The 27,111-nt window shown below is 60.1% G+C and overlaps 1 protein-coding gene across 10 annotated transcripts in view; it reads left to right on the forward strand.

Moving 5' to 3' along the window:
- The window catches only part of SH3TC1 (SH3 domain and tetratricopeptide repeats 1), a 61,433-nt gene extending 35,576 nt beyond the window's left edge, over positions 1 to 25,857 (forward strand). For 5 of the 10 annotated variants that reach the window (XM_055434285.2, XM_055434283.2, XM_055434287.2 and 2 more), the window contains 14 exons: positions 131 to 258; positions 1,533 to 1,638; positions 2,296 to 2,442; positions 3,022 to 3,214; positions 5,328 to 5,404; positions 6,321 to 6,516; positions 9,206 to 9,339; positions 12,003 to 12,047; positions 13,894 to 15,561; positions 18,579 to 18,759; positions 20,051 to 20,324; positions 21,247 to 21,397; positions 22,331 to 22,527; positions 25,522 to 25,857. In XM_055434285.2, the coding sequence (XP_055290260.2) occupies positions 131 to 258; positions 1,533 to 1,638; positions 2,296 to 2,442; positions 3,022 to 3,214; positions 5,328 to 5,404; positions 6,321 to 6,516; positions 9,206 to 9,339; positions 12,003 to 12,047; positions 13,894 to 15,561; positions 18,579 to 18,759; positions 20,051 to 20,324; positions 21,247 to 21,397; positions 22,331 to 22,527; positions 25,522 to 25,743 (3,719 nt within the window). In that variant the 3' untranslated portion in view covers positions 25,744 to 25,857. Of the gene's footprint in view, positions 1 to 130; positions 259 to 1,532; positions 1,639 to 2,295; positions 2,443 to 3,021; positions 3,215 to 5,327; positions 5,405 to 6,320; positions 6,517 to 9,205; positions 9,340 to 12,002; positions 12,048 to 13,893; positions 15,562 to 18,578; positions 18,760 to 20,050; positions 20,325 to 21,246; positions 21,398 to 22,330; positions 22,528 to 25,521 lie in introns of those variants that run through there. The other 5 variants (XM_088836569.1, XM_088836566.1, XM_088836568.1 and 2 more) reach the window with 2 other exon arrangements.
- The last annotated feature ends 1,254 nt before the right edge of the window (positions 25,858 to 27,111 follow it).

A 27,111-nucleotide genomic window follows, 5' to 3' on the forward strand; every position in this document is an offset into this window, starting at 1 on the left:
CCTGCGAAGTTTTCCCAGGCGGTACATGTGGGGTGTGAACCCGGCTCCCCGGCTTTGCCGGCGGGGGCTGGCGGGGGCGGGGGAGCACCCCACGGCACTCTGCCCACCTTGATCGGCCCCGCGCTTCCAGACCTGACCTTGCGGCTGCTGGCCGTGCGGCGGAAGAGCGGGCTGCCCGACCCCAACCTGCAACAGGCCCTGCGGGGCCGGCTCCGCCTGCTGGAGAGTGAGAGCTGCGGGGTGGCCCGCGCCCTCGGGGTGAGTCTGGCTCCTGGGGTCCTGGGTGGAGGGAGGGGCGCGGGATCCACACTTGAGAACGGGGCGGAGGAGGACGACCTGGAGGAGAAGGCGGCGGGCCCAGGAGGAGGCCTGGAGGCTTCGGACTGAGAGGCCGTCCCTCACTCTCACGTGGCGGTCGGGACACAGGACCAGGAAGGCCCTTCAGAGCGGCAGAGGGCGGCCATGCAGGCGGCTGGACACAGGGTCAGCACCTGCCAGGGTCCCCCCAGCCGCAGTTTCTGCACCCACACAGTGATTCTAGAGGCCCAGGGACCCGGGCCGGGAGGCTGGCCCTGGGCTGGCGTCCCGCATCCGCCTGGACTTGCCCAGGAAGAGCCTGGATCAGCCTCGGCTTCTCTGGGACTCAGTTTCCCGACTGTGCACTCAGCCCGGCCTGGCCTTGGCCGATGCCCCCTGGCCTCTGTGAATGCAGCCTCCTCAGCCACTTACCAGGATGCTTAGAACTGTGACCCCATGGAGCTGCTGTGAGGGTCAGCGGACTGCAAGCAGGGTGCCCAACAGCGAGGGGTGGGGGTAATGCCCCTGTGATGCCAGGGCTGGGTGGCTGGTTAAGGGTGGGGCCTCATCTGAATCCCAGTGGAGACAATAGTGGCACCCCGTCTCCTCTGATCAACGTCAGCTGGTGCTATTTGCCTTTCTGTGGCTGTTCCGGGTCTTCACTGGGGTGCACAGGCTTTTCTAGCTGTGTCTCTGTACCCACAGCTGGCAGGCTTCGTTACCCTGTGGCATGTGGGATCTTGGTTCCCCAACCAGGAATCGAACCCATGCTCCCTGATTCTTAACCACCAGACCACCCGGGAAAGTCCCGGCTGGTGCTACTTTGAAGGCCCCGGCGCCACCAGGAGGGTTCATGGGACCGTTGTCAGGAGAGGGTACGCTGGGTTTAGATGGGAGTCAGTTTGCTGCTGCGGGCTGGGACGGGAGATGGGGCTGGGGCTGTGCGGGGCTGAGTGCAGGAGACCCTGGTGTTGGTGGCGTGCAGGGGGTGAGGCAGGCCCTTGAGTCACAGAGAGGGCATGGAGGCCGCCAGCTCTGGGAAGGCTCGGCATGGCACTGGGGAGCCACAGCTGGTCTGAGAGCAGGAGAGGAGCAGCTTGGCTGTAAATGAATCAGCTGTGCTTCCCCGGCCCACCCCATCCCTGCCTAGGTCACTCCTGTGAAATGTTTCTGCTGATGGGCAGACACCCCAAAGCCCCTGGGACTGTGTCTCACGCCTATTTCTTTCCTGGAAGGAGCTGTCGGCCAGGCTGCTGTCCATCCACAGTGACCAGGACCAGATGGTGGTGACGTTCAAGACGTTTGAAGAAATCTGGAAGTTTTCCACCTACCACGCTCTCGGTAAAACAGTGACCCTCCCAGAAGGGTTCTGGGACCCCCGGCGTGCACTAAGCACTTGATGTTCCCAATCGGGGCTTACGACTAGGTGCGTTCACGGCAGCCCTCCACGGGTCACCTGTCCTTGGTGAGGATCAATGCACTAGAGCAGCCGAGCTCTCCCTAGCTGAACACAGAGAGGAAAGCCACACCAGTCTCAGCCCATGTGCCTTCTTTCCAAAACTTCTGTTCAAAGCAAGGCTTTGACGGGCTAGGCGCCTCTCCTTGGGAACCTTGCTGCCCCATCCCCCCGAGGGCTGAGAAGTGAGAAGTGAAACTCAGAGTGACAGTGCCTTGCGCCCCCAGAGCAGGGCTGTGCCCACCCCCCTGTGTCCTGGTCTCCTTGAACACTCTTGTGCCGTCACGGAGGAGGAGACTGACGGTCCTAGAGGACGTAACGAGTCCAGAGAAGTTGTCCACGGTCACGGCTGGCCCTCTCACAGCCCAGAGGCTCAGCCCCGTGGCCCGGCTCGGGTAGTAGACAGTACCGTGAGTCTCCAAGGGCAGAGTGGGCTGGCTGCCAGGCCCTGGTCAGCGCAGGGCTCGGCCAGCGCTGGACTGTGAGGGCCTCTCTCCGCACACCCAGAGCCCGCTGGTGACCAGGGCTGTCCACTCCCCCAGGTTTCACTCATCACTGCCTGGAAAACCTGCTCATGGACCAGGCCTTCTGGCTGCTCGAGCCTGACGAGGACCAGGAGACAGCCGTCCGCGTCCAGGTGGATGCGGACGCCTTGAGGCTGGCGTACGAGAGCCTCCTGGTCCAGGAAGGTGAGCAACGTGACGTCGGTGGCTCCCCACTGGTCCGGGAGGGCCCGGAGCCCCTGCAGCAGGAGGGCCCTGGAGGAGCAGACCCTGAGGGGACGTTGGGCAGGGAAAGTCCCCAGGGAAATAACAGGAAAAGGGGATTTTGCCAGCGACCCCCGAGTTCCTGGCCAGGCTGTGGCTCTGAGTACTCCGGGAGTCTCACAGTCAGGTTCCAAGGCTGCCGCGAGCGGGGCCTGAGCGGTCAGTCATTCCCGGTCGCAGAGAGGATGGGAGGAGGCCGGCTGCAGCCAGATTTGCTGCGGGGTGACAAGGCAGGGGGAGATCCAAACAGGAGGGGTCCTCAGGATCACGCACCTGGCCCCCTCACAGCCCAGTCGAGTCCCAGAGAAGCTGCAGCTGAGCCAGGCTCCTCCTGGCCAAGTCTAGGCAGATGAGGGAGCCAGCCCGGGTCCAGCCTCCCGGCCCTGGTCCCTGGGCCTCTAGAGTCATTGTGTGGGTGCAGAAACCGAGGCTGGGGGGACCCCGGCAGGTGCTGCCCCCTGTGTCCAGCCGCCTGCATGACCACCCTCTGCCACTTTGAAGGGCCTTTCTTCGTCCTGTGTCCCGACCGCCATGTGAGAGTGAGAAACGGCCCCCAGCCCTCCAGGCGGCCTCCGAGGGGCCCTCAGGCAGACGCGGCTGCGGTCGTGGACTCTTCAGCCCCGGGGCCTGGCGCGTCCGCGGAGGAGGAGGGGGCAGCGGCGGCCACTCCGGAGCCGTTGATCCCGTTCCATCAGTAGGTACCGACCTTTGTTTCTCTCCCTCCTGCGGGTGCCACATGCTGGCAGACTGCGTGGAAATGGCCCCAGGCCGGGGTCCATCGTCGGCCAAGGCGGGTGTCAGCCCCAGGCGGACACGGCCTCCACGCCTTCCGCCGTTTCCAGTGTGTGGCCTCGGGGCGGTCTCCTGCAGGACAGGACAGTGACACCTCCCTGGCAGGATTGCCCTGGAATGAGACGGCCGGGGGTGTGCAGCCTGGGGTTCTGGCTTCATGTTCGGGCTCATTCCAGAAAGCTTTTAAGGGAGCCACATAGCCTGTGCCCATAGTAAGGGAACATGCAGGGATCTATGCAAATAAGAACCAAAAAAGCCTGGGTAAGGCAGGGACAGGTAGCATCCAGGCTCCTGTTCATGTGCTGAAGTGGGCGTTGACTTGGCTTGAGCTTCCTGGCAGCTGAAGTGAAGAGAGAAACTAGATCTCCTTGTTTACAGTGAAATAGTCCATGGATGATGGAGAGAGGTCTTCGAGGAAGCCAGCCTGTGGGAGGGCAGGAGGCACGTGGTGGAGGGCTTGCAGCAAGCTGGGCCTGAAGGCCACACATTCTGTGTGTGTGTGTGTGGTTTATGGGTGTGTGTGTGGTGTGTGGGTGTGTGGGCATATGTGTGTGTGTGTGTGGGTGTGTGGGGTGGTATGTGTGGGTGTGTGAGTATATGTGTGTGTGGTGTGTGTGTGTGTGAGTGTGTAGGTATATGTGTGGGTATGCGGGTGTGTGTTTGTGGGTGTGTGTGTGATGTGTGTGTGTTTGGTGAGTATGTGTATGGGTGTGTGAGTAAATTTGTGTTGTGTGTGTGTGTGTCGGTGTGTGGGTGTGTGTGTGTGTGTTTGGTGAGTGTGTGTGTGTGTGTTTGGTGAGTGTGTGGGTGTGTGAGGTGGTGTGTGTGTGTGTGTGTGTGGTGGCTGTATGTGTGTGTGTTTGGTGAGAGTGTTTGTGTGTGGCGAGTGTGTGTGTGTGGCGAGTGTGTGTGAGGTGGTGTTTGTGTGTGAGGTAGTGTGTGTGTGTGGTGGCTGTATGTGTGTGTGTTTGGTGAGAGTGTGTGTGTGTGTGGTGAGTGTGTGTGTGTTTGTGAGGTGGTGTGTGTGTGTATGTGGTGGCTGTGTGTGTGTGTTTGGTGTGTGTGAGGTGTTGTGTGTGTGTATGTGGTGAGTGTGTGTGTGTGTGTGTTCGGTGAGTATGTGTGTGTTTCATGAGTGTGTGTGTGTTTCGTGAGTATGTGTGTGGTGGCTGTGTGTGTGTGTCAGGTGGTGTGTGTGTATATGTGTATGTGGTGAGGGTGAGTGTGTGGCTCTGTGTGGTGAGTGTGTATGTGGGTGTGTGTTTGATGAGTGTGTGTGTTTGGTGAGTGTGTGGGTGTGTGAGGCTGTGTGTGTGTATGTGCTGTGTTGGCTGTGTGTGTGTGTGGTTGTGTGAGTATATGTGAGTGTGTGTGTGTGTGTATGTATGGTGAGTGTGTGTGGTGTGTGTGTTTGGTGAGTGTGTGTGTGTTTGGTGAGTGTGGGTGTGTGTTTGGTGAGTGTGTGTGTGTTTGGTGAGTGTGGGTGTGTGAGGTTGTGTGTGTGTGTATGTGTTGTGGTGACTGTGTGTGTGTGGTTATGTGAGTATATGTGAGTGTGTGTGTGTGTGTGTTTGGTGAGTTTGTGTATGTGTGGTGAGTATGTGTGGTGTGTGTGGGTGTGTGGTGTGTGTGGGTGTGTGGTGTGTGTGTGTGGGTGCTGAGTGTGTGTGTGTGGGTGTGTTTGGTGAGTGTGTGTGTGTGGTTGTGTGAGTATATGTGAGTGTGTGTGTGTGTTTGGTGAGTGTGTGTGTGTGTGGTGTGTGTGTGGTTGTGTGTATGTGGTTGTGTGTGGTGAGTGTGTGGGGGGGTGTGTTTGGTGAGTGTGTATGGGGGTGTGTTTGGTGAGTGTGTGTGTGTGTGTATGTGTGTGTGTGTGTGTGTGTGTATTGGGAGCAGTGTCCGTGCAGTAGGAGCAAGTGGTGGACTTTGCTCAGGCCCCTGTGGCTCTGACCTGTCCAGTCCGCGCACGGTTCTAATCTGCTCCGGATCTGAAATCCCCTCTCATCCCGCTCCAGGTGGGCTCTCAGGGTCCCCAAGGACTCCGTCAACGACCCCCTGGGGGGACCCATGGCGCCGGACGTCCAGCTGATGGGTAAGTGCTTCTGCTGGTCCTCTTCCCCTGGGGAAGAAGGGCTGAGGCGGGCGGGCACCTGCATTCCAGAAGCTTCTGGCTCCCCTGAGTCCTCCCCAAGCCAGAAGAGGTGGCTCGGATCCTCTCCAGTTCCTGAGACGATAAGGAGGCTCAGAGAGCTGGTCCAGACTCACACGGCGCCCAGGGAGGCCAGGCCAGGGTCCCCGGCTGCTCTGCCTCTACTGAGTAACGCCCCGCTCCACCAGCACCTCCGAGGCCTTTGCTTTCTTGCCGGCGCCGCATCAGACCCCTCGGAGGACCCTCAGACCATGGGGGTGGGGCAGGCAGGGGTCTTCTTCGGAAAAAACAGCCTGGCCCCTTTTGTGTGTTAGTCGTTCAATCATGTCTGACTCTTTTTGACCCCACGAACTGTAGCCCGCCAGGCTCCTCTATCCATGGAATTCTCCAGGCGAGAATACTGGAGTAGGGAGCCGTGTCCTCCTCCAGGGGATCTTCCCAACTCAGGGATCGAACCCAGCTCTCTGGCTTTGCAGGCAGATTCTTTACCATCTGAGCCCCCATCAGGCCCAGTGCGTTTGACCTGACCTGGCTGACTGGTGTCTGCACGGCCTGTGGGCCTGTTCAGTGAATTTTCAGCTGGGTTTGCCCGAGGGCGCCCTTAGGCCAAGTTGATCAACGTCTCCAGGCCTCGGTTTCTCGTTCTCAGGGTGGGAATAAGGCACCGCCTCCCAGGACCGCATGGGCACCCAGCCCTGCAGTCTCACGGCACCGGCCGGGTGCCCGGTCAGTCCTCAGCAGAGCCGCAAGCTCCCTGGCCAGGGACACCAACAGTGTGCCTGAGGGCCGCCTGTTGGCCCACCAGGCCCCTCCTGGCCCTGCCTCCCCGCACTGACCGTGTGTGGCCTCCTTCCTGCAGCTGTAGGCCCGGCCTTGGCCGTAGCGGACTTCCAGGGCTCAGGGCCCGAAGAGATGACCTTCCGAAGTGGCGACCGCATCGAGATCCTGGGCGCTCAGGTGCCCGGCCTGCCCTGGTGCCTGGGCCGGCACGCGGCCTCCGGCCAGGTCGGGTTTGTGCGGACGAGCCTCATCGGTGTGCAGGGCCAAGTGTCTGAGTGAGTGGCTGAGGCCCTGCCCCTTCCTTCTCCTCACCACTCTCACCTCTGTCCCCGGGATTGGGCCCGGCCCGGGGCCACCCCGCTGTCCCCAGGGCCTGACTTCCGCTTCCTGTCTGGACCCTCTCCTGTCCTTCCCTCAAGGGTGGCTGGGGCCGGCCCCTGAGACACACAGGTGTCCAAGTGTACGGGTGTCCCGGGGCTGCAGGGCCAGTGGCACAAAGTTGAGGGCTTGAAACCGCAGACTGGAGGCCACACGTGAAAATCGGTGCTGGCAGCGTTCCTGCCCCTCAGGGGCCCCAGGGGGGATCCTGCCCGCCTCCCCCAGCTCCTGCGGCTCCAGGTGGGCCTGGGCCCGTGGCCACATCACCGCCCCCCACCCCGCCTCTGTCTTTCATGCTTGTGCCCTATCTCCTGTTTCTCATAAGGATAACCCAGGATCACCTCTTCACCCCAGCATCCTTGACTGGATCCCATCTTAAAAAGTCTTATTTCCAAATAAGGTTACCTTCTGAAGGTCCAGGTGGACATGGATTTTTGGGGGTGGGCGGACACTATTCAACCTAGTACACCCTCCACTCCCCTTCATAAAGCCCTTTAAAGCTCTGGATCTGATTTTCAAGGCCCCCTGAGACCCAGGCCCTGCTGACCTACATTTCAGAGGCCACTGCTCTGACCATCCGCTGGCCCCTAGTCTTGTCTGCCATCCCTGGGGTCTGGGGGGCGGCACCCTTCCTGGCTGTGCTTCCTTCCTCGTGCGAGCCCCCCCACCCCATCTGGGGAATTCTGAGCCAGGCCTGTCCAGTCACCTCCAGGTCCCCACTACCTGGCCCTGGGAAGCACAGGGGAGGAGGGAGGTGACCTTTAGAGAGTGGTCAGCAGCATAGGTATGTTCTTGGCCTTTTGTTAAGATGTCAGTGTGTAGAAAAGACTTTTATCGGGCCAGCAGCTGCCCCTGGGTCCATCAGGAGATGTTTGTCCCTAGAGCCCCGTTAGCCCTGATATCCTGTTTCATTCTTGTCCGGCACCTTGGACAAGCCTGTGCCTCCAACACCAAGTCTCGGTTGCCACTCTGCCATCACGACACGTCCTACCAGTCGCTCTGTTCCCTAACTCGAGGGTCTGTCTGCTCCAGAGCCTCTTCTGCCCGCTCATCAGAAGCAGGTTGAAGCCGGGCTGGGCTCCGATGCTGACAGTAGAAACCAGACCTTAGTTCCCCAAAGCGTGCTGCCCCCAAGGCTTCATCTCAAACTTCACCAGCACCGATGGGCTTTCCACGTGCCCTGGTTGGTGGAAATACCAACACAAGCAAGGCAACCAGAGCATGAAACTTCTCCCTCTCCTGCTGAAGTGTGTTTTTCACACTCATCTGACCTCCACACAAACCCTATCAGCTGGTGTTCTGCGAAACACCGGCACCCTTGGTCTAGGTGATTGCCACCATCTCTGGGGAGACCACAACTTCTCAACAGACAGCTGGGCCGCATGTGACTTAAACATGTCCTCAGCTTGCCAAGGGTCTGTGCTGCAGTTGCTGTGGGTCTGAGCTAGTCTGTTGCCCTCCCTTAACCCAGAAGGTTGATGGGGCCCAGTGCCGTTGATCCTATTTACAACCAGAGAAGCCCCAACAACCTCTTTCATTTACTCAACAAGTCCTTTCTAAACGTCTTTCCTACGCCAGACCTAGGTCTTTTACCTTTTGTTTAATGAACACTCTGGTGTCTGTTCTTTATTTCTTTTATTTTGTCATAATTTCAGGCTTAAGGAAAAGCTGCGAAAGAGTGTAAAACTCCTCTGTGTCCTTCACCCAGTTTGCCCAAGTGTTAACATGTTATGACGCCTACTTTCTCCTGTTTGCTTGTTTTTTTCTTCATTTTTTTCTTCTAAATTCTTTGGGAGTCAGTTGCAAACATGATGTTCCTTAACCCTAAATAATGCAGTGTGTTTCCTGAAACCAGGACATCGCTTGCATGGCCACAGCCCAGCTGTCAAAATCAGGAAACTAACACTGATAGAATGGTTTTCTGCAGAGCTTAGATCCCACTGACTTTCCCAGCGATTCCCCTCTTCAGCCAAAGAAAATTCCAGAACCCATATTATCACTTGTCTGTCTCTTGAGTCTCAACTCCTTGATCTGTGTCCTTTAGGACGCTGACATTTTTGAGGAATACAGGCTTATTATGTCCAACATGTCATAATCTACCCTAAGGGTTTCTTTAACTTCTCGTAATAGCTCCCTCTTAAGTTTCGAAGTACGTTTGAAAGTTTCATATTCTGCTGTTAATTTAGTTCATAAGCAGAAGTTGCCTCCCCCACTCCCTCCCCACCTTTGTTCCTTCCTGTTTTTTCCTCTCTCTGCCTGACTTTTCCGAGTACACGTGTGCTCTGTGCCCATGTTGTGTAAGGAGTTGTGAGAGATTGCAGTGTGTAGGGATTGAGTCTGCCTGCAACTATCATGGCCTGCCTCACAGGGGAAAGGGCACTTAAGGTGGGGTTTTGAAGGCTGCTCAGGAGCACCCCTTCCAGAAACTGTGATCAGCAGCATCTGTCACAGCCTTTCCTGCTCCTGGGTCTGCCTCTGGCCCGATGAAGCATCCTTGAGGATAGGATCTATTCTGTTTTTATCTTCATATCTTCACCACTGTGTACTTGGAAATGTGCAATCTAACATGCACTTTATTTTTTCCAGCTTGGAAAATGTTATTTTTCTCAGTGAAGAAGAAAGGTCTTTCTTTAGCCGTGAAGGACGCTTTTCTGAGGAAGAGGCCAGACAGCTGCTAAGAAGGACGTCCAGCACTAATGTATGCACTGTGTACAGCCTGGGTAGGTGTGGCGGGAACATGGGGGTGCTCCTCCCACCGCTCAGGACGGCCCCGGGGACCTCTCAGGACCCGCAGCTGGTCACACCTTGTATGTCTAGTCACTCAGTCGTGTCTGACTCTTCACGACTCCATGGACTGCAGCCCGCCAGGCCGCTCTGTCCGTAAGATTCTCCAGGCAAGAATACTGGAGCGGGTAGCCATTCCCTCCTCCAGGGGATCTTCCTGACCCGGAGATGGAACTTGGGTCTCTCGCACTGCAGGCAGATTCTTTACCGTCTGAGCCACAGGGAAGCGCCCTACAGCCTGTGATTTAGAACAGCTTTCTTAGGGCAGATTCCCGGAAAGGCCATGAAGGGTGCAGAGCTTGCCCCCAGCTGACACCCCTCAGCCCTGTTCTGTCTGCACCGCTCTGCGAGGCTGGACTGTCCACTCTGCAGAGTGCGGCACGGCTCCGGCTTCGTCCACTATTCGCGGCGACAACCCCATCCTGATGCCCTTAAGGAAACTTCCACCTCCTACATCATTCACAGTATTGAATGCCAGCCCCGGGCACTTACAGGGGGCCAGACAGATGCTGGCACTGCCTTCAGGGCGGGTGGGGGCGTGACAGGAGAGAGAGTGAGAAGGAGCAGGGCAAGGGGCTGGGAGATGCAAGGACTTGGGGACTGAGCCTCCCGGCTGCCCCGGGGACAGGTCTCAGCTGAGCCGCTTCTCCACTGACTAGGCACCACCTAAGACCGCCTGCTCCGCCGGGGCCGGGGAGCAAGAGGGCCCAGGACTGCGGCGCGAACAGCAGAGAGAGGGAGCGTGCTGGCAGCCACAGCCGGGAGTCGAGGGCGGAGGGGACGGCATGAGACTGGCCTACCCGCCACTGCCCGGGCCCTGGGTACACAGCGCTCCTGCTCCTGCGTGCCTGCTGCGGGAGGGAGATAAATGCACACACGTGGACACATCCCCACAGATAGGTGTCCACGTACACACGCCTACTCACATGAACACACACAGACACACCCAAACACACACGCCCCCCGACACACATGTATGTGTCCACACGCACGTGTTCATGGGAATACACGTGCACTCATACATGTACGTATACACTTACACGTGTGCACACATATACACGCATGTACACACACAGGCATACGTTCATGCGTGTCCTTCCTGCTCGCCTGCTGACGCGTTACAAGAATCTTCCCACCAACGTGAGGCTTAAACTAGGGGATTACTCTTCCTTTGTTGTTCCTGTTCAGTCCCTCAGTCGTGTCCGACTCAATGCCGCCCCTGGACCGCAGTGCGCCGGGCTCCCCTGTCCTTCACTCACCCTGAGCTTGCCCAAACTCATGCCATTGACTCAGTGATGCCATCCAACCGTCTCATCCCCTGTCGTCCCCGTCTCCTCCTGACCTCAATCTTTCCCAGCATCAGGGGCTTTTCCAGTGAGTCAGCTCTTCACATCAGGGGGCCAAAGGACTGGAGCTTCAGCTTCTGCATCAGTCCCTCCAATGAACACCCAGGACTGATCTCCTTTAGGATGGACTGGTTGGACCTCCTTGCAGTCCAGGCAACTCTCAAGAGTCTTCTCCAGCACCACAGTTCAAAGACATCAATTCTTGGGCCCTCAGCTTTCTTTATAATCCAACTCTCACATCCACACATGACCACGGGAAAAACCATAGCCTTGACTAGACGGATCTTTGTCGGCAAAGTAATGTCTCTGCTGTTTAATATGCTGTCTAGGTCATCACAGCTTTCCTTCCAAGGAGAAGGCGTCTTTTAATTTCATGGCTGCAATTAGCATCCGCAGTGATTTTGGAGCCCAAGAAAATCAAGTCTGTCACTGTTTCCGCTTTTTGCCCTTCTATTTGCCATGAACTGTTTGGACTGGAGGCTATGAACTTTGTTTTTTGAGTGTTGAGTTTTAAGCTAACTTTTTCACTCTCCTCTTTCACCCTCATCAAGAGGCTCTTTAGTTCCTCTTCACTTTCTGCCATTAGAGTGGTATTATCTGCATATATGAGGTTGTTGATATTTCTGGCCATCTTGATTCCAGTTTGTGAGTCACCCAGCCCAGCGTTTCACACGACATGCTCCGCATACAAGTTAAATGAGAATTGCGACCTTGGCGGATCAGCCCCAAGCCAGCCTGGCACACGGTTTCTTCGCTCCTTAGGGAGCCGCGTTGGGAGTCTCGTTTGCTGCGGTGGGGCCCTCTCCGCTGGGTGCTGCACGGTTGACGGCACGTCACACTCCCCTGTCTTTTTCCAGCTCTTTTTCTCACTTGGTTTCCATGGCGGCCCAGTGGGCAGTCAGCCTCAGCCTGTTTCCAGGGGACTGAGGCGTGGGAGAGCCCTGGTGGTAGGGTGAGCAGCGGGTGCAAGTCCGGCTCTGCCGCCCAGCCCCGGGGCGAGCAGCGGCGTCGGGGGAGCGCGTCCCCCACTCCCAGAGGGCGGGCAGCAAGAGGAGGCAGCTTCTTGGGGGGGTGGAACCCTGCAGGGGCCGGAAGACGCGGCTTCTCGGCTGACGCCCCCGCCCAGGCTGGACCGTTTCCCTGCTCAGCGCTGGTGTCAGGGGTGTTACCGTCCTCCAGCCACCCCCCAACTCGGCCCCAACCCAGAGGGCGCTGGTCCCAGGGTGATGCCTGCCTTCTCTCTGACTTTTCAGACACGTCAGAAGAAGCTGAGACACAGCAGCATCGGGAGGAACAAGGTATGTCCTTCCCACACAGGAGCCCTCGGGGCGTGGGGCTGGGCTTCGGGGTGTCGTGGGCCATGGACCTCACTCCTCTCTGGGGAAGGGCTGGTGACATGCAGTCTGACCTTGGGGGCAGGTTGGGTAAAGCGGAGGTGAGGCTCCCCTCCGCACTGTGCCCAGCGGGTCCCCGGTGAATGTGCCCGCCGCCCTGCATTGTCCCAAGTGTAGGTGGGGTGACCTCTCCACTGCCCAGCCCATAGCCTGGCCCCCTGCACTGTCCCCAGCAAAGAAGCACATCCCCGCCTTTGCCTGAAAGTGACAAAGTCGCTCAGTCATGTCCGGCTCTTTGTGACCCGATGGACTGTATAGTCCTGTATATTCTCCAGGCTAGAATACTGAAGTGGGGAGCCATTCCCTTCTCCAGGGAATCTTCCCAACCCAGGGATCAAACCCAGGCCTCCCGCACTGCAGGCGGATTCTGAGCCATAAGGGATGAGCTTATGCCTGACTCTGGGGTTTCTTTCTTTCTTTATTTTTTTGGCTGCACCAGGATTTAGTTGCGGCTTGCAAATTCTTAGTTGGGGCATGTTGGAGCTAGTTCCCTGACCAGGGCTCAACCCCAGGCCCCCTGTATTTGGAACACCGAGACTTAGCCCCTGGACCATCAGCAAGTCCCTGGGTTTCTTTCATTTAACCCAGAGCAGCTTAAATTTGCCCCGAGTCCTGCTTGGAGGGGTGAAAGGGGTGGGGAAGGTGCTACTGTGGAGCCTTACATTGGAAAAGTCCCTGGAGGACTTGCTCTTTTCCACGCCTGCATCTCCGCCACAGCAGAGGGTCTTCAGGGACAGCCTGGGGATGCACGAGTCAAGGACCCTTTGAGATTTCCCGGGAATGGGATCCATCCACATGCAAACACAGAAGGGCCCCTTGGAGAAGTCCCAGGGCTACCGCAGGGCCCTCCCTGCTGCCCGGATTTCTGCAGGCTGCCTTCAGGAGGACCTCAGCTGTCAGGGGCAGGGTAACAGGGATAATGCAGGAAGACGCCCCAGGGACGTGGTGCCTCCACTGGACGTGGTGTTTCTTAGCTGATCAAGTACATGGTCGAGCTGTACATTTCCCGCTAAAATGTATTTTTTTTTTTTTAATTCCTAGCCTTTACAGACTGATAGCTTTGAACACACTTTTTACAAGTGAACTTGAAATAGAAGAGTCTTTTCCTCCCTCTTTCCTTCCAAATTCCCCCCAAAACCTGTGTTTTCCCAACAGGAAACATAGCTTGTTTGCTCCTCAAAACTGGACATGCCTCCGGGTGCTGAGTCCATCTAAGACTAATAGGCCCTCAGCAGGCGGGCAGGGCAGGAGTGGGCAGCTCCTGTCCCCAGACTCTTCAGCACTTGTTTTTAACCCTTTAGTAGCCAGATTCCCAAACCAGCCCAGACAAGGGGGACCTCAGGGTCTGGGAGCCGTTCCCAGTGCTTCCCGTCAGAGGGGCCCCTGTGCTAGAGCCGGGCAGGGGGACACAGACTTCACTGCCAGTTCTGTGGGTGCTTCGGAGCTCACGCTGGTCAGTGGCTCTGGTTGGCTACAACTTGATGTCTTGGGGGTTCCTGCACATGGCCTAGAGGGAAGGACTACGGTGAGGCACATTAGTTGGTAAAACTTGGCCAACCTGCTTCGTGTTCTCCCAGAAGGTCACTCCTACAGCCCTGCAGTGTGCCCAGCAGTCCACGGCAAACTCAGATGCCCAGAGCAGCCTTGTGGGAGCAGTGACAGGGACACTGCAGCCACGGGAGGGACGCCCCCGGCCCTGCCTGGACTTAGATCCCACTCTCACCCATCCGGGCATTTTGGTCATTTGCAGAAATGTCCCTGCCTTGCCTGAACCCAGAGCCACAGGAGATCCTGCAGTCGGTGAAGAATGTTCTAGAACAATGCAAGTCCTGCCAGGGCTGCCCCGAGGAACCAGGGTCCCCTGGTGTCCACTGGGTGTCCAGTGGCGCAAGCCTGCCGGACACCGAGGACCCCTCCTTCCGCCTGGACGCAGGAGATGACTGGGCCGACCCGGAGGCACTGGGCTCGCAGCTGCTGTTCCTGGATGCACCCGGGTTCCAGGCCGGTTTCCGGGGCCTGTACGACCTCTCCCCACCCACACTGAGCGGCGTGTTCGGCGGCTTCACCAACGAGGAGGAGCTGGTCAGGCGGCTGGCTGAGGCCCGTGGGATGGCCAAAACAGCCGGGCTGCCCATGGCCCTGGCCAGGCTCTGCTTCCTGCTGGGACGGCTGTGTGTGCGGCAGCTGAAGCTGTCCCAGGCCCGCGTGTACTTGGAGGAAGCCCTGGGGGTGCTCGGGGGCCGCTTCGGGGACCTGGTCCTGGTGGCGGCCGTGTACACCAGCCTGGCCTCGGTCCACCTGCGGCAGAAGAACAAGGAGAAGTGTGCACAGCTGGTGCCCAAGGCCTTGGCCCTGCTCCTGGGGATGCCCGGCCACGTTGGCAGCTCCGAGGCCGATTCCGGCCTCCTGACCCTGGCCCTGCGGAGGACCATCGGCAGCCACAGCCCGCAGGCCGAGGCCCGGGCCTGCTTCTTGCTAGCCAAGCACCACACCCGCCTCAAGCAGCCGGAGGAGGCCCTGCCCTTCCTGGAGAGGCTGCTGCTGCTACTTCCCAGGGCGGCGGGGACCCCAGGAGCCTCCTGGCCCATGGACTGCTACCTGCTGCTGGCGGGCATCTACAGCCAAATGTGCCTGCCGCACCTGGCGCTGAGCTGCGTCAGAGTGGCCTCGCTGCAGGCACGGGGCTCGCTGGGCAGTGCGCTCCGGAGCGCGGCCCTGGTCCTGCAGAACAGCCCGCCGCTCCCTGTCCTGCCCGCTCCATTAGCTCATTACCTCCGGCAGGCGCTGGCCTCCCCGGCCTCCGGCTATGGGCGGGCCCTGCGCGGCCCCGTCTATGCCAGCCTGGCCCAGCTGTATAGCCAGCACGGGTGGCAGGGCAGGGCCATTGCCTTCATGATGCAGGCCGTGGAGACAGACGCCCGGCTGGGCGGCCGCACCATCGTGAACCACCTGGTAGCCCTGGCCTGGCTGCACGTCCTTCACAGGCAGAGCCCGGCAGCCCTGGACATCCTGGAGTCCCTCCTGGAGGCGGCGGTGGCCACCCCGGACCAGGAGGGCCTGATCACCAACATGACGGCCATCGCCCTGAAGAGGACTGGCAGGACCCGGCTGGCGGCCGAGGGCTACTACCGCGCCCTGACGGTGGCCCGGCGCCTGGGCCACCCGCAGAATGAGGCGGTGGTCCTGGCCAACTTCGGGGCCCTGTGTCTGCAGGCCGGCGCCGACGGGCTGGCCCAGCACTACCTCCTGGAGGCCGTGAAGCTCTTCTCGCGGCTGCCCGGCAGGGAGGGAGGCCTGGACTTCACCCAGGTGCTGCTGCGGCTGGGGGATCTGTGTACCCGCAGGGCGCTCGCTCGGCAGGCCAAGTGCTACTACGAGTGGGCCTTTCTGGTCGCCGTGGAGATGGACCAATGGGATAGTGAGTGTCGGGCATGCGGGCTGCCTGGGAAGCAAGGGCTCTTCGCATTTCTGTTCAGAGCGTCCTGGGGGTTGCGAATCGGAGGCAAGCGTTTGCGTCTCCATCAAGAATGACGAGTGGTAGAAACCAGCAGGTGTTTTGAGGTGCTCCGTGCTGGGCCAGATGTTACCACGGCAACCAGCTCATCCCAGCTTGCCTGGGACCATCCTGCTTTCTGCACTGAAAGTCCTGAAGCCAGGAATCCTGGCAGTCTCGGGCAGACAGGCAGTGAGTGACCCCGGACACAGCCCAGACCAGGCTGGGGGGGGGCCAAGCCAAAGTGGCCACGTGGGCCTTGCATACTGGGTGCTTTGCTGGCACCATATCCTTAACGTCTCCCAACAGCCGGTCACAGCAGACACCTCCCCCAGCCCAGAGCGTGCAAGGCAGCTGCTTCATCCAAAGGCAGCTGGTGCAAGTGGCAGGCTGTGGGCGGGGCTCCACCAGCAAACACACCCAAGTGGTCCTCGCCGGGGGCTGGCGGCCAAGCCACAGGAAACAGATGCTTGGGTCACGAGAGCCACAGAAGCAGGTGCTCAGCTGGATGGTGGGGATGGCTCCAGGCCCCAACTGGTAGGGAGCCAGCTGTTTAGTCTGGGACCCGAGGGATGAGTAGAGTTTAGCCAAGTATGGGAGGGAGCCTGGCAGGAGGCGCAGCAGCCTGTGCAAAGGCCCTGGGGTGAGTGACTGGGCCCTGCAGGGCGGTGCCAAGTTTGGAGTGAGTGGCTCAGGTGATGGGCAGTGAGAGCCTCAGGTGGGAATCTAGGCAGGGGCCCAAGACCCCAGGCTGCAGTTTGGCATTTTCCTGAGAGCGCTGGGGAGCTATTGAGGGATATAGGTTCTGCTCAGTGAGGCTGGAAGGGGAATCCCCTGGACCTCTAGGAGGAGCCAGGAGCTGGGTCCCCAGACCTGCCCTGCAGCTTTGGGCAGATGCAGGAAGTGGTCACCAAGGGCACATGGCCCACTGCTGGCCTCTCAGAAAACTTCTGTGACCCCCACGCCCCCAACCCAGGCACTGGGGGACTCAGACTTGGGAGTGCAGAGCTGGGGGACCCCGGAGGTCCTCCAGGGAGTCAGGGGGTCTGCCCCTCCCCCATATGGAACAGCGAGGGGACTCAGGGCAGTGGTGACACCCAGGGTCGCCCAGTCCTCGCCCTGGTTCTGTTTTGAGCCTGTTTCACTGGTTTGTGTCTTTCTAGGGTTTGTCCATTTCATCCCGGTCGTCTCATTTGTTGGCGTACAGTCACTCACAGCGTCCCCTTTTTTTCTGTGAGATCCGTGGTGATGCCCCGTCTTTCCCTCCAGAGTTTAGTCATCTTCGGCTACCTCCTTTCTTTTCTTGGTCAGTCTGGCTAAAATTTTGTAACTTTTGTTAACCTTTTCAAAGAACTGTGATTTGGTTTCATTATTCTTCTCTGTTTTTCTATTCTCTATTATTTTATCATCTCCGCTTGAACTTTATTTTTTCCTTTCTTTTGCTTGCCTTGGATCAAGTTAACTTTTTCTAGTTTCTTAAGGGTGAACTTTAGGTTTTTTATTTGAAATTTTCATTCTTTTTTGGTTGTTTATTTTTAAAAATACTTAGCTATTTGATTGAGCTAGTCTTATTTGCACCGTGTGGGATTTAACCCAGGTCCCCTGCATTGGGAGTGCAGAGTCTTAACCGCTGGAGCACCAAGGAAGCCCCCAGTTTCCTTCCTTGGCCCACTGGTGATTTGGTGGTGGTGGTTTAGCTGCTAAGTCGTGTCTGACTCTTGCGACCCCATTGAATGTAGTGCTACCCGCCAGGCTCCCCCGTCCATGGGATTTTCCAGGCAAGAATACTGGAGTGGGTTGCCATTTCCTTCTCCAGGGACGCTTCTGACCCAGGGATCAAACCCGGGTCTCCTCATTGCAGGCAGATTCTTTACCGACTGAGCTACAAGGGAAGCCTGCTGATTTAGGAGTGTGCTATTCATTTCTACAGATTCGTGACTATTCCAAACTCCTTTGTGTTACTGATTTCTGATTTCATTCATTGCTCCTGGAAGCTATGCTTCGCATGATTTTGATCCTTTTATGTTTGCGCAGCACAGTTCTGGGGTCCAGCCTCTAGTCTGTCCCAGGGACTGTCCCACGGGCACGGGGAGTGTTGTGTCTGCGTCGTTGGGAGCAAGCTCTGTGTTCTGTTAGGTCTGGTTGGCTCACGGTCATCAAGTCTTTTCTTGGCTTGTTCACTGCCCGGTCATTTTCAGTAGTTTAACTTCCCAACCGTTCCCAGTCCTCTGGCTTTAGAACAAGCAAGTAAGGCTGTGGGCTTGGAGCCCAGCTTCACGAAGGAGCATCGGCTGTGGAATGCAGGAGCCGGATCTGAATCCCGTCTCCACCGCATGTCCTTTGCTCCAGCTTTGGACTCAGCTTGTCTGTCTGCCCCGTCGGGGTACTGTGATCTACTTGGTGGGAGCTTAGCCCCTGTTCAGGCTTCCCTAGCAGCTCAGTTGGTAAAGAACCTGCCTGCCAATGCAGGAGACATGGGTTCGAGCCCTGGGGCAGAAAGATCTCTTGGAGGAGGAAATGGCAACCCACTCCAGTATTCTTGCCTGGAGAATCCCATGGACAGAGGAGCATGGTGGGCTACAGTCCATGGGGCTGCAAAGAGTTGGACACGACTGAGCAGCTGAGCATGCTCGCATGCAGCCCCTGTCTGGCTGGGAGGAGCTTTGTGAAGCAGAAACATGTCCCGGTCCATCGGGGAGCCCAGTCGGGACCGCCCAGCCTGGGAGTTCTCCAGTGACCAGCACTGTCCCTCGAGCATCTGTGACGTGCCCTGCCTGGCACTGTCACGGCTGCTGGCCAGCTGTGTGACCTCGAGCTGGACACCCAGCCCGGCCCCACGTGGAGCGACCCCAGCTCACAGAGGCGGGCGCGCCGCAGGGGCCGTGGACCCTCGAAGGCCGCTGCAGTGCCTGATGGGGCCCCTCCCTTCCACCTCCCGCCAGGCCAGCTGCTCGCCGTCCAGCGGCTCTGTCACTTCTACAGCGCAGTCGTGCCCAACGAGGCCCGGTGCGTCGTCTACCACGAGTTCCAGCTCTCGCTGGCCCGCAGGGCGAACGACAAGGTGCTGGAGGGGCAGCTCCTGGAGACCATAAGCCAGCTCTACCTGTCCCTGGGCACCGAGCGGTGAGGGCCGGCCCCGGGGCGGGGAGGACACGGACGCCGCCCTAGGACAGTACCTCTGCCCTTAGTGTCAGTCGGGCACTGAGCCAGGAGGCCCCGTCTTGTCCCCAAGGGCGGGGGTGGAGCATGTGTTTCTGAGTCACCCTTCCTGCCGTGGTAGTTTCTGGAAGCTGACCCCTGCCTGCCCTGAGTGTTTTCCCGCTGGCCCAGCTCTAGGCAACGTAGTCTGGTCCTCGTTTATCCCCTGACGTGTGAGGACAGCAATCGTGTGTGCCTGGAGGGTCCTTGCCCACAGGAGACAGTGACTGTCCCGCTTGCTTCCCCGGAGCAGGGTTTCGGGGTCGCCTGTGAAGCCCACCCAGGGCGTCCTGACCAGGGGTGGGGGGCAGATTGCTGGACCACACAGCTCGCAGGCTGGCAGAGTCTCATACCACCCCATCCAGTGTGGGGGCTCCTCGAGAGCAGAAAAGGAGCTGGATTCCCTGGGACTCAAGAGGGACACCTCTCACCCTGGGGCCTCAGTTTCACAGCAGGACCCACAACCTTGATCAAGGCTCCTAAGAGTGGGGTCCCGGAGTCAGCACGTCCACCTCGCCTGGGTACTGGTTGGAGATGCTCGTTCCTAGGCTTCCCAGGGGGCTCAGTAGTAAAAAAAAAAACAAAACCTACCTGACTGCCAATGCAGGAGATGCAAGAGACGCAGGTTTAATCCCTGGGTCGGGAAGATCCCCTGGAGAAGGGCATGACAACCCACTCCAGTATTCTTGCCTGGAGAATCCCATGGACAGAGGAGCCTGCCGGGCTACAGTCTACAGGTTTACAAAGAGGTGGACACGATTAGGTACACACACACGTGGCAGGCCTCAACCCGGACCTCCTGAGCCAGCAGCTCTGGGAGCCAGGCCCTGCCAGCCCCCTGGGTGGTTCTGGTACTCTGTTGGTGTCAGAACCCCTGGCCTGGACGGGCTCTCAATTTCTGCCCAGGGGCCACCATCCCTGCTATGTCTGGAGGTGACGTGGGTCTGTGTGTGTGGAGTGGGGCAAAGATGAACTGCTTACTCCTTAAGGCCCCACGGCTGCCTGCTTCCCTCCTGAAGGCCTCCTCACCTTTGCTAGACAAGGGCCGTGTGTTGCCCCGGTCTCCCGTCAGCCTGGACGTGCAGGCTCTGGGCCTGGACCCCTAGGCCCCGGGTCCAGGGTGGCCAGATGGGCTCCCGGGGAGAGCCCGGTTCCCTCCATACAGGGGGGCGGCCATCCCAGGAGGCCAGCTCTGAGCACCCACCTCTACCCCCAGGGCCTACAGGTCCGCCCTGGAGTACACCAAGCGCAGCCTGGGGGTCTTCATCGACCTGCTGAAGAGGGACAAGGAGGCGCACGCCTGGCTGCAGGCGGGGAAGATCTACTACGCGTTGCGGCAGAGTGAGTTGGTGGACCTCTACATCCAGGCGGCGCAGAACGCCGCCCTGTACACAGGGGACCCCGGCCTGGGGCTGCAGCTCTTCGAGGAGGCTGGAGACATCTTCTTCAACGGGACCTGGGATCGCGAGAAAGCGGTGTCCTTCTACCGGGTGAGTGGCTCACCCCCAGCCCTGTGGGTCCAGGCGAATGGGCTTCAGGGGCGACCCTCCTGGGGGGCAGGACCTCCCTGCCTCACGCACAGGCTTAGCTTCCGGGTGGTTTGGTCAGAGACCATCCCAACCCCCAGCCCCAGCCTGGGCAGGACAGAGCAAGAAACGCCCGTTGGAGGACACACCTTCCCAGGAATTCACACAACCCTGGGAGGCAGGGCCTGTCCGCATTTTACATAGGAGGAAACGGGCTCAAAGAGGCACAGGGGCAGGTCCAAGGGCACACAGTGCATCAGATGGAGGGCCGGGACCCGGGCCCACGTCTGCACGCGCCTCCCGGGGAGGGCGGCGTCTCCGCCCCTGTCTGGCCAGCCCGCATGAGGCAGGGTCCCAGGGTACAGATAAAAGCAGCCTCTTTGGTGCCCATGGGGTGTTGGGCCCTCCTGGTCAGGCTCCCTGCACCCAGGAGGAGCAGGGCTGGTCTAAGGGTGTGCAGTGTAGCTTGACGGGCAAGGCTCACACCCCTTGCTCACGCCCCAGGGGCCCCAGGGATGGCACACTGCTGTGAACTGATGGTGTGGTGTGGAGGGAAGGGTTTCCCAGGTGGCGCTAGTGGTAAAGCTCCCAGCTGCCAATACCAGTGCAGGAGATGTAGGAGATGCGGGTTCGATCCCTGGGCCAGGATGATCCCCTGGAGGGCAAGGCAACCCGTTCCGGTATTCGTGCCTGGAGAATCCCATGGATGGAGGAGCCTGGTGGGCTATAGTCCAGGGAGTCACAAAAGAGTCAGACACGCCTGAAGCAACCTAGCACGCAAAGCTCCAGTGGGTTCACAGGGGCAGACCTGGGGGCCCTCAGGAGGGTATGGGCCTGGCTGCCTATTGTGGGAGGAGGAGGCCTGACCTGTCCCCTGTCCCCTCAGGACCGGGCGCTGCCCCTGGCGGTGTCCACCGGGAGCCGGGAGGCCGAGCTGCGGCTCTGCAACAAGCTGTCTGCGCTCCTGGCTGAGATGGAGATGCCCCAGGAGGGCCTGGAGTTCGCCCACACGGCCTTGGCGCTCAGCCTTACCCTGGGTGAGCCCCACACCCCGGCCCCGAGGGTCCCCCACCCCTGAGGTCTGGGCAGGACCTCAGTGACCCCTGCCCGAAGGCTCCTCTCCCTCACCCCGGGCCAGGCTGCTGAGAACCTGTCCCGCCCCACCTGAGCATCATCAGCTCTGTGCCCCCGCCCCGCCCCTCGCTCTCTGGCCAGGGGGTCGGCTGGGGTGCCCTGCACCGTGGAAACTCCGGGACGCGCCAGGTAGGGCCACCGGTGCCTTTCTGCCCCTGTGTCCTCCGGCCCTCCCCTCCTGGCTGGCCTCCGGGCCCCGCTGCTCTCTGCTGGCCAAACCCTGTCCTCCTCTCTGGGAGCCTGTCCTTCCATGCCCGGCTCTTCTAGGCCATCTGTCTTCCCCGAGGCAAGGAGCCCAACAGGGCCGAGCGCACAGTAGCTGTGCCCCTGGGTGGTGCTTCAGGCCCTGCAGAGCCCGCCCTGGAAGGGGGAGGATTTTGCAGGCAGCCTCATCTGGTGACTCCCCCCGAGGACGGGGTGGAGGGCGGCTGAGGATACAGCAGGGAGGCCAAAGGTCGTGTCTGCAGGGGCACAAACTGAAGCGCTTCTGGGTTCTCCTTGTCAGAACAGTAAGCAGAGCGCCCTGTCCAGGGGAACTCTGTGCAGGCCTGGGCTAGGGGGTGTCCTGCTCCACAACTTTGCCACATCCCCGAGGTGCCAGGAGAGCAGGCATCAGTAGGTGCCCTTTCAAGACGGGAAGAGGAGGGCATGGCAGCCCACTCCAGTCTCCTTGCCTGGAGGATCCCGTGGACAGAGGAGCCTGGTGGGCTACAGTCCCTGGGGCCGCAGAGTCGGACCCGACTGAAGCGACTTAACAGGAATGGGAGGTCAGTCTGGGGCCGGGAGGGGACTGGCTGGGGCTGTGAGACGGCATCCGTCCCCCTCGGCATCCTCAGGGGACCGGCTGAACCAGCGGGTGGCCTGTCACCGGCTGGCCGCCCTGCACCACCGGCTGGGCCACGGCGAGCTGGCCGAGCACTTCTACCTCAAGGCGCTGTCGCTTTGCACCTCGCCGCTGGAGTTCGGCGAGGAGACCCTGTACTACGTGAAGGTGTACCTGGCGCTCGGCGACATCATCTTCTACGACCTCAAGGTTGGGAGGGGTGCAGGCCGGGCCGGGAGCGGGGCGTGGGGGCCGTCGCCCAGCTCTGGGCGTGTGGGAGGCATCGTGGTCCTTCTCCTCGAGTCCCGGGGCTCTCCCCGGAGCTCTGGGCCCCGCTGTGAGCTTCAGGCGAGGCCAGTGGACACGGTCCTTGCTTCCAGGCCCTCAAGAGCTCCGGGTCAGTGGGGGAAGCTGCCACTGGGTGAAGGGCGAATGAGTGTAGTTGGGTGGCGGGGGTGGGGGCTTCTGGATGGGGTGACTGCAAAGCTGTGTCTTGACTGTCTGGCAGGAGTGAGCCACAAGAAGTGTAGGAGGTGTGTAAAGACATTCCTGGGGCGGGGGAAAGTGAAAAAGCGAGAAAATGAAAGTCACTCAGCCGTGTCCGACTCTTTGCCACCCTGTGGACTATATAGTCCGTGGAATTCTCCAGGCCAGAGTACTGGAGTGGGGAGCCTTTGCCGTCTCCAGGGGGTCTTCCCCACCCAGGGATGGAACCCGGGTCTTCCGCACTGCAGGCGGCTTCTTTACCAGCTGAGCCACAGTGAAATGTATCACCATTATTCCCAGACCCCTTGTTGCAAGGTGGGCTTCCCAGAGAGTGTTAGCGGTAAAGAACTCGCCTGCCAGTTCAGGAGACAACAGGAGGTGCGGGTTCCATCGCTGGGCCAGGAAGATGCCCTGGAGAAGGGCATGGCGACCCACTCCGGTGTTCTTCCTGGAGGATCCTCACAGACAGAGCCGCCTGCGGGCTCATGGCCCACGGGGTTGCAACTAACAGTTTCACTTTCGGGTTGCAAGGTGCAGCCCACACCCTGACACCTCCTCCAGGAAGCCTGCCAGTCTGTGCAGAGCTCTCCTTTCTTCCTCCCCGAAATCCTCATATCACCTGGATTGGGGGAGACGAGGTGTCCTCTCTATCATCTCGCGGCACAGAGAGGGGAACCGGTGCTCGGGTGGGGCGCGACTTGCCCCAGGTTCTACGGCAGGAACACCTGGCACCCTGGCAGAGCCCCTGCCCTGTCGGGGCTGCAGTGGTGGGAGCTGGAGCCACTTTTCCATTCGTCCGTGACCCCTGCAGTAGATGAGACAAGGGCCTGGGGCTGTCTCCTCTGTTGCCCTTCCCCCTCCCCATACAGGCAGACATCACCCTACTCTGGGTCTAGCCCTGCCTCTGCACGGCGTCCCTCATCTGTGCTGGTTGAGAAGTGAGGGTGCCCCAGCCTGGGGTTGAGTTCTCCCCTTCCCCCTCCCCAGCCAGGGGCAGCTAGGAGCTGGAGCAGCCCTGGGAGACCCCCTACCGCCCACAGGTAGCCCCCAGCCCCCTGACTAGGCACTGGCGACACCTGCTGGCCATACGTCATCCCTGCAGCCGCTGCTCTGTCAGTGCTGGGGGATTGTGTGGGCAGTGGTGACCCCTGCAGCCGAGCCACTTCCCCCGAGGTCCAGGCCCCGAGCTGCTCAGGATGTGCGTGGTTCACTCTTCAAGTGCTTTTCTGCAGCAGGAGCTGGTGCCCGCACAGGGCAGGGAGGGGACTAGGCTAGGCATGGGCAGCCGATTAGGGCAGAATGAGGGGCAGTGGGCTGGGGCTTCAGTGACTGGGACCCTGCGGCCCTGTGGAGAAGGGGGGCCTGAGGGCTGTGCCCTGGAGGTGGGGGCTGCAGTGGTGTCTTCACCGACCGTCTCTCTAGCCCGGGTGTGATGTATCACGGCAGCTGGAGCGAGACTTGGACTAGGAAGGATGTGGGTGTGAATCCTGGACCTGCCACCCACTAGCTTCCACACACACATGCGCACACATGCGCGGGGATGCACACCCCGCCCCCTCCGCCTCTCACTCTGGCCAGTTCCTTCCCTTTAGTTGGGATGCATCCTCCTGCAGGAAGCCCTCCCTGCCCACCCCAGGCTGAGTCAGGCACTTCCCAGGCTCCCACAAGCTGCCAAGCTTCCCTGTGCTTCAGGGCCAGCGGCACCTTGTGGTTGCTGTTGCCCAGAGTCAGCTGTGTTTGGCTCCCTTTCCTCTCCCCGCCCCCCCCACACACACAGGGTCCCCCCGCCTGGCCAGGGGACAGTAACTGCTACACACACCTGCTTCAGTTGTCTTCTGGGTCCTTGCTCTGTGCGGGGGGCAGTGACGAACCAGGGCTGGCAACTTTGGACTTTGTCCTCTGTCCTGGGGAGCCCCTGTGAGCAGGAGTGGACAGTCAGGTTTGGGTTTAGTGCCAGCCCTTGGGTGACCTCCGGGGGGAGACGTGGAGACGGGTGGGAGACAAGTTGGCAGGGGTGAGGGAACGTGGGATGTCCCAGCCTGGGGATGGTGCGTCCGGGGCAAAGGTGCACCTGAACTGGGAGCCCGCATCCTGGGGGGTGGGGTCAAACCCCGTCAGGGTGGTGGGATATTCTGAGAGGTGACACCTGTGAGCCGCTTTGTAACAGGCCTGGTGCCAAAAGCCGGGCATGCTGGCATCAGTGCGGACGTGGTCTGCAGGGGTCAAGCCAGGCCACCCTGGGCCACGTGGCCCTACAGGGCCCTCTCAGACCCCAGCCTCCCAGACCTCAGCTCAGCCCAAGGGGAAGACACGGATTATCTTCCAGAGGTCCCGGGGGTGAGCAGGAAAGAGGCTTCCGGGAGAAAGGGACCAGGTACTACAAGGTCCGAGGCCCCAGCTCCAATGCCAAGGTGGGGAGGGGGGATGGGGGTCCCAGGGCCACCGGGACAGCAGTCCAGGCCCCCGTAGATGCCTAGTCACTCTCGGGCAGCCCAGGGAGGAGCAGGGGGCTCCTCCCTGGGGGAAACATGCAGGGTCTGTCCAGAGGCGCCAAAGCTGGCCCATCTGGGGTGAGCAAGTGTCCTGCCCACCTGGAGTGCTGTCACGGGCCCAGCCCTGGAGCTTCCCAGCTGGGGGCCCAGCCCAGGGAGAAGCTCCCCTGAGGCCGCACTCCCTGGCGCGGTGCTGCCCCCTTGGTGACTCGCCGTCTGTCTCCAGGACCCGCTGGATGCGGCCGGGTACTACCAGCTGGCGCTGGCAGCGGCCATGGACCTGGGCAGCAAGCGGGCCCAGATGAAGCTCTGCGCGCGCCTGGCTGCCATCTACCACCACTCCCTGCTCGACCGCGAGATGTCCCTCTCCTTCTACCAGAAGGCGCGGACCTTTGCCGCCGAGCTCAGCGTCCGCCGGGGCCGCCCGGTCCCCAGGCTGCCGTCCTGAGCCCCGTGCTCGCAGGCACGGCCTCTGGCTGGCCCGGGTCTCGGGGGCTGACTTCCTGGGAAAGGGAGGACCGAGGTCAAGGGGCCAAGCAGCAATAAATGTGTTTTGCAGAAAGCCTCCTGGAGTCCCCAGGCTCCCCCATCCCTGGACTGCCTCTTGGGGAGTATCCGGGGATCAGGCCCCATCGCCGGGGGACCTTTCTGCTGCTGCACCCGGTCCTGGGGTGTGGGTAGGTAGGATGGAGTCCAGCCGTCCCAGGCCAGGTCCCCCCAGCCAGTCAGCTGCAGGTCGTGGGATTCCCTGGGCACCTTTTCCCTTCCCTAGACCCTTGCCGAGTGTCCAGCGCTGGGTCCTCTTTGCTTTGAATGCTCAAAGCACACTTCGAGGTCAGGACTGTTCGTCTCCTGATGAACGGCTGAACAAACGGGGGCACGGAGAGGTTAGGTGTGTTGCCCACAGTCACACAGCAGGGAGGAAGGGGCGGAGAGCCAGAGTCCAGTGTGCTCACCCCTGCACTAGCCTGCCAGCCTGCCTCACGTCATGTGTCCCGTTAGGACCTGAGGGCAGGGACCTACCCCAAACCTCTCTGCCCCTCGTCTGGGACGGAGACAGAAGAAGCGGCTCCAAGTTTTCCCCCACCTGGGTGTCCTCCGGCCCAGCCTGGCCAGTCCCACCTGCGGCTCCCGGTCAGCCACTGAGACACACGGTGGCAGGGCCTCCAGCCCATGTGAAATCTGAGTGCTGAGTGTGCTGCTGCTGCTGCCGCTAAGTTGCTTCGGTCGAGTCTGACTCTGTGCGACCCCATAGACGGCAGCCCACCAGGCTCCTCTGTCCCTGGGATTCTCCAGGCAAGAGTACTGGAGCGGGCTCCAGGGATCAAACCCAGGCCTTCTGCACTGATGGCAGATTCTTCACCATCTGAGCCTCCAGAGAAGCCCACACATCACGTAAAACCTACCATTAAAAGTGAATGATTCAGTGGAATATGGCATACCTGCAATGTCGTGCAACCACCACTCTGTCCAGTTCCCAAACATCTCCGTGTCCCCAAAGAAACCTCCTGGGCCACCCAGCAGTCATGGCGCCTCCCATCTCTCTCCCCAGGACCCTCATTAACAGAAGGAAACAGAGTCAGGAGACCCCTGGTTTGTTTCTGTGCCCAGGAGGCGGAGCCTGGAAGGCCCAGGGTCGGGGGAGGAGGCCAGGGGCGCTCCACCATCCTCTGGTCCTGGGGTCCAGAGCCCTGAAGTCCTCTCCCTGCTTAGAGGTGCCTGCGGGCTGTCCCCTTACCCTGTCCAGGCCTCTCCCTCCAGGGGGCAGCAGAGAACTTTCCAGAAGTGGCAGCTCCCAGGCGGGAGGGAGTAGGTC

Source organism: Moschus berezovskii, chromosome 5 (assembly GCF_049115385.1).
Source record: "Moschus berezovskii isolate FMDL1 chromosome 5, NW_MosBer_1.0, whole genome shotgun sequence".
NCBI lineage: Eukaryota > Metazoa > Chordata > Mammalia > Artiodactyla > Moschidae > Moschus > Moschus berezovskii.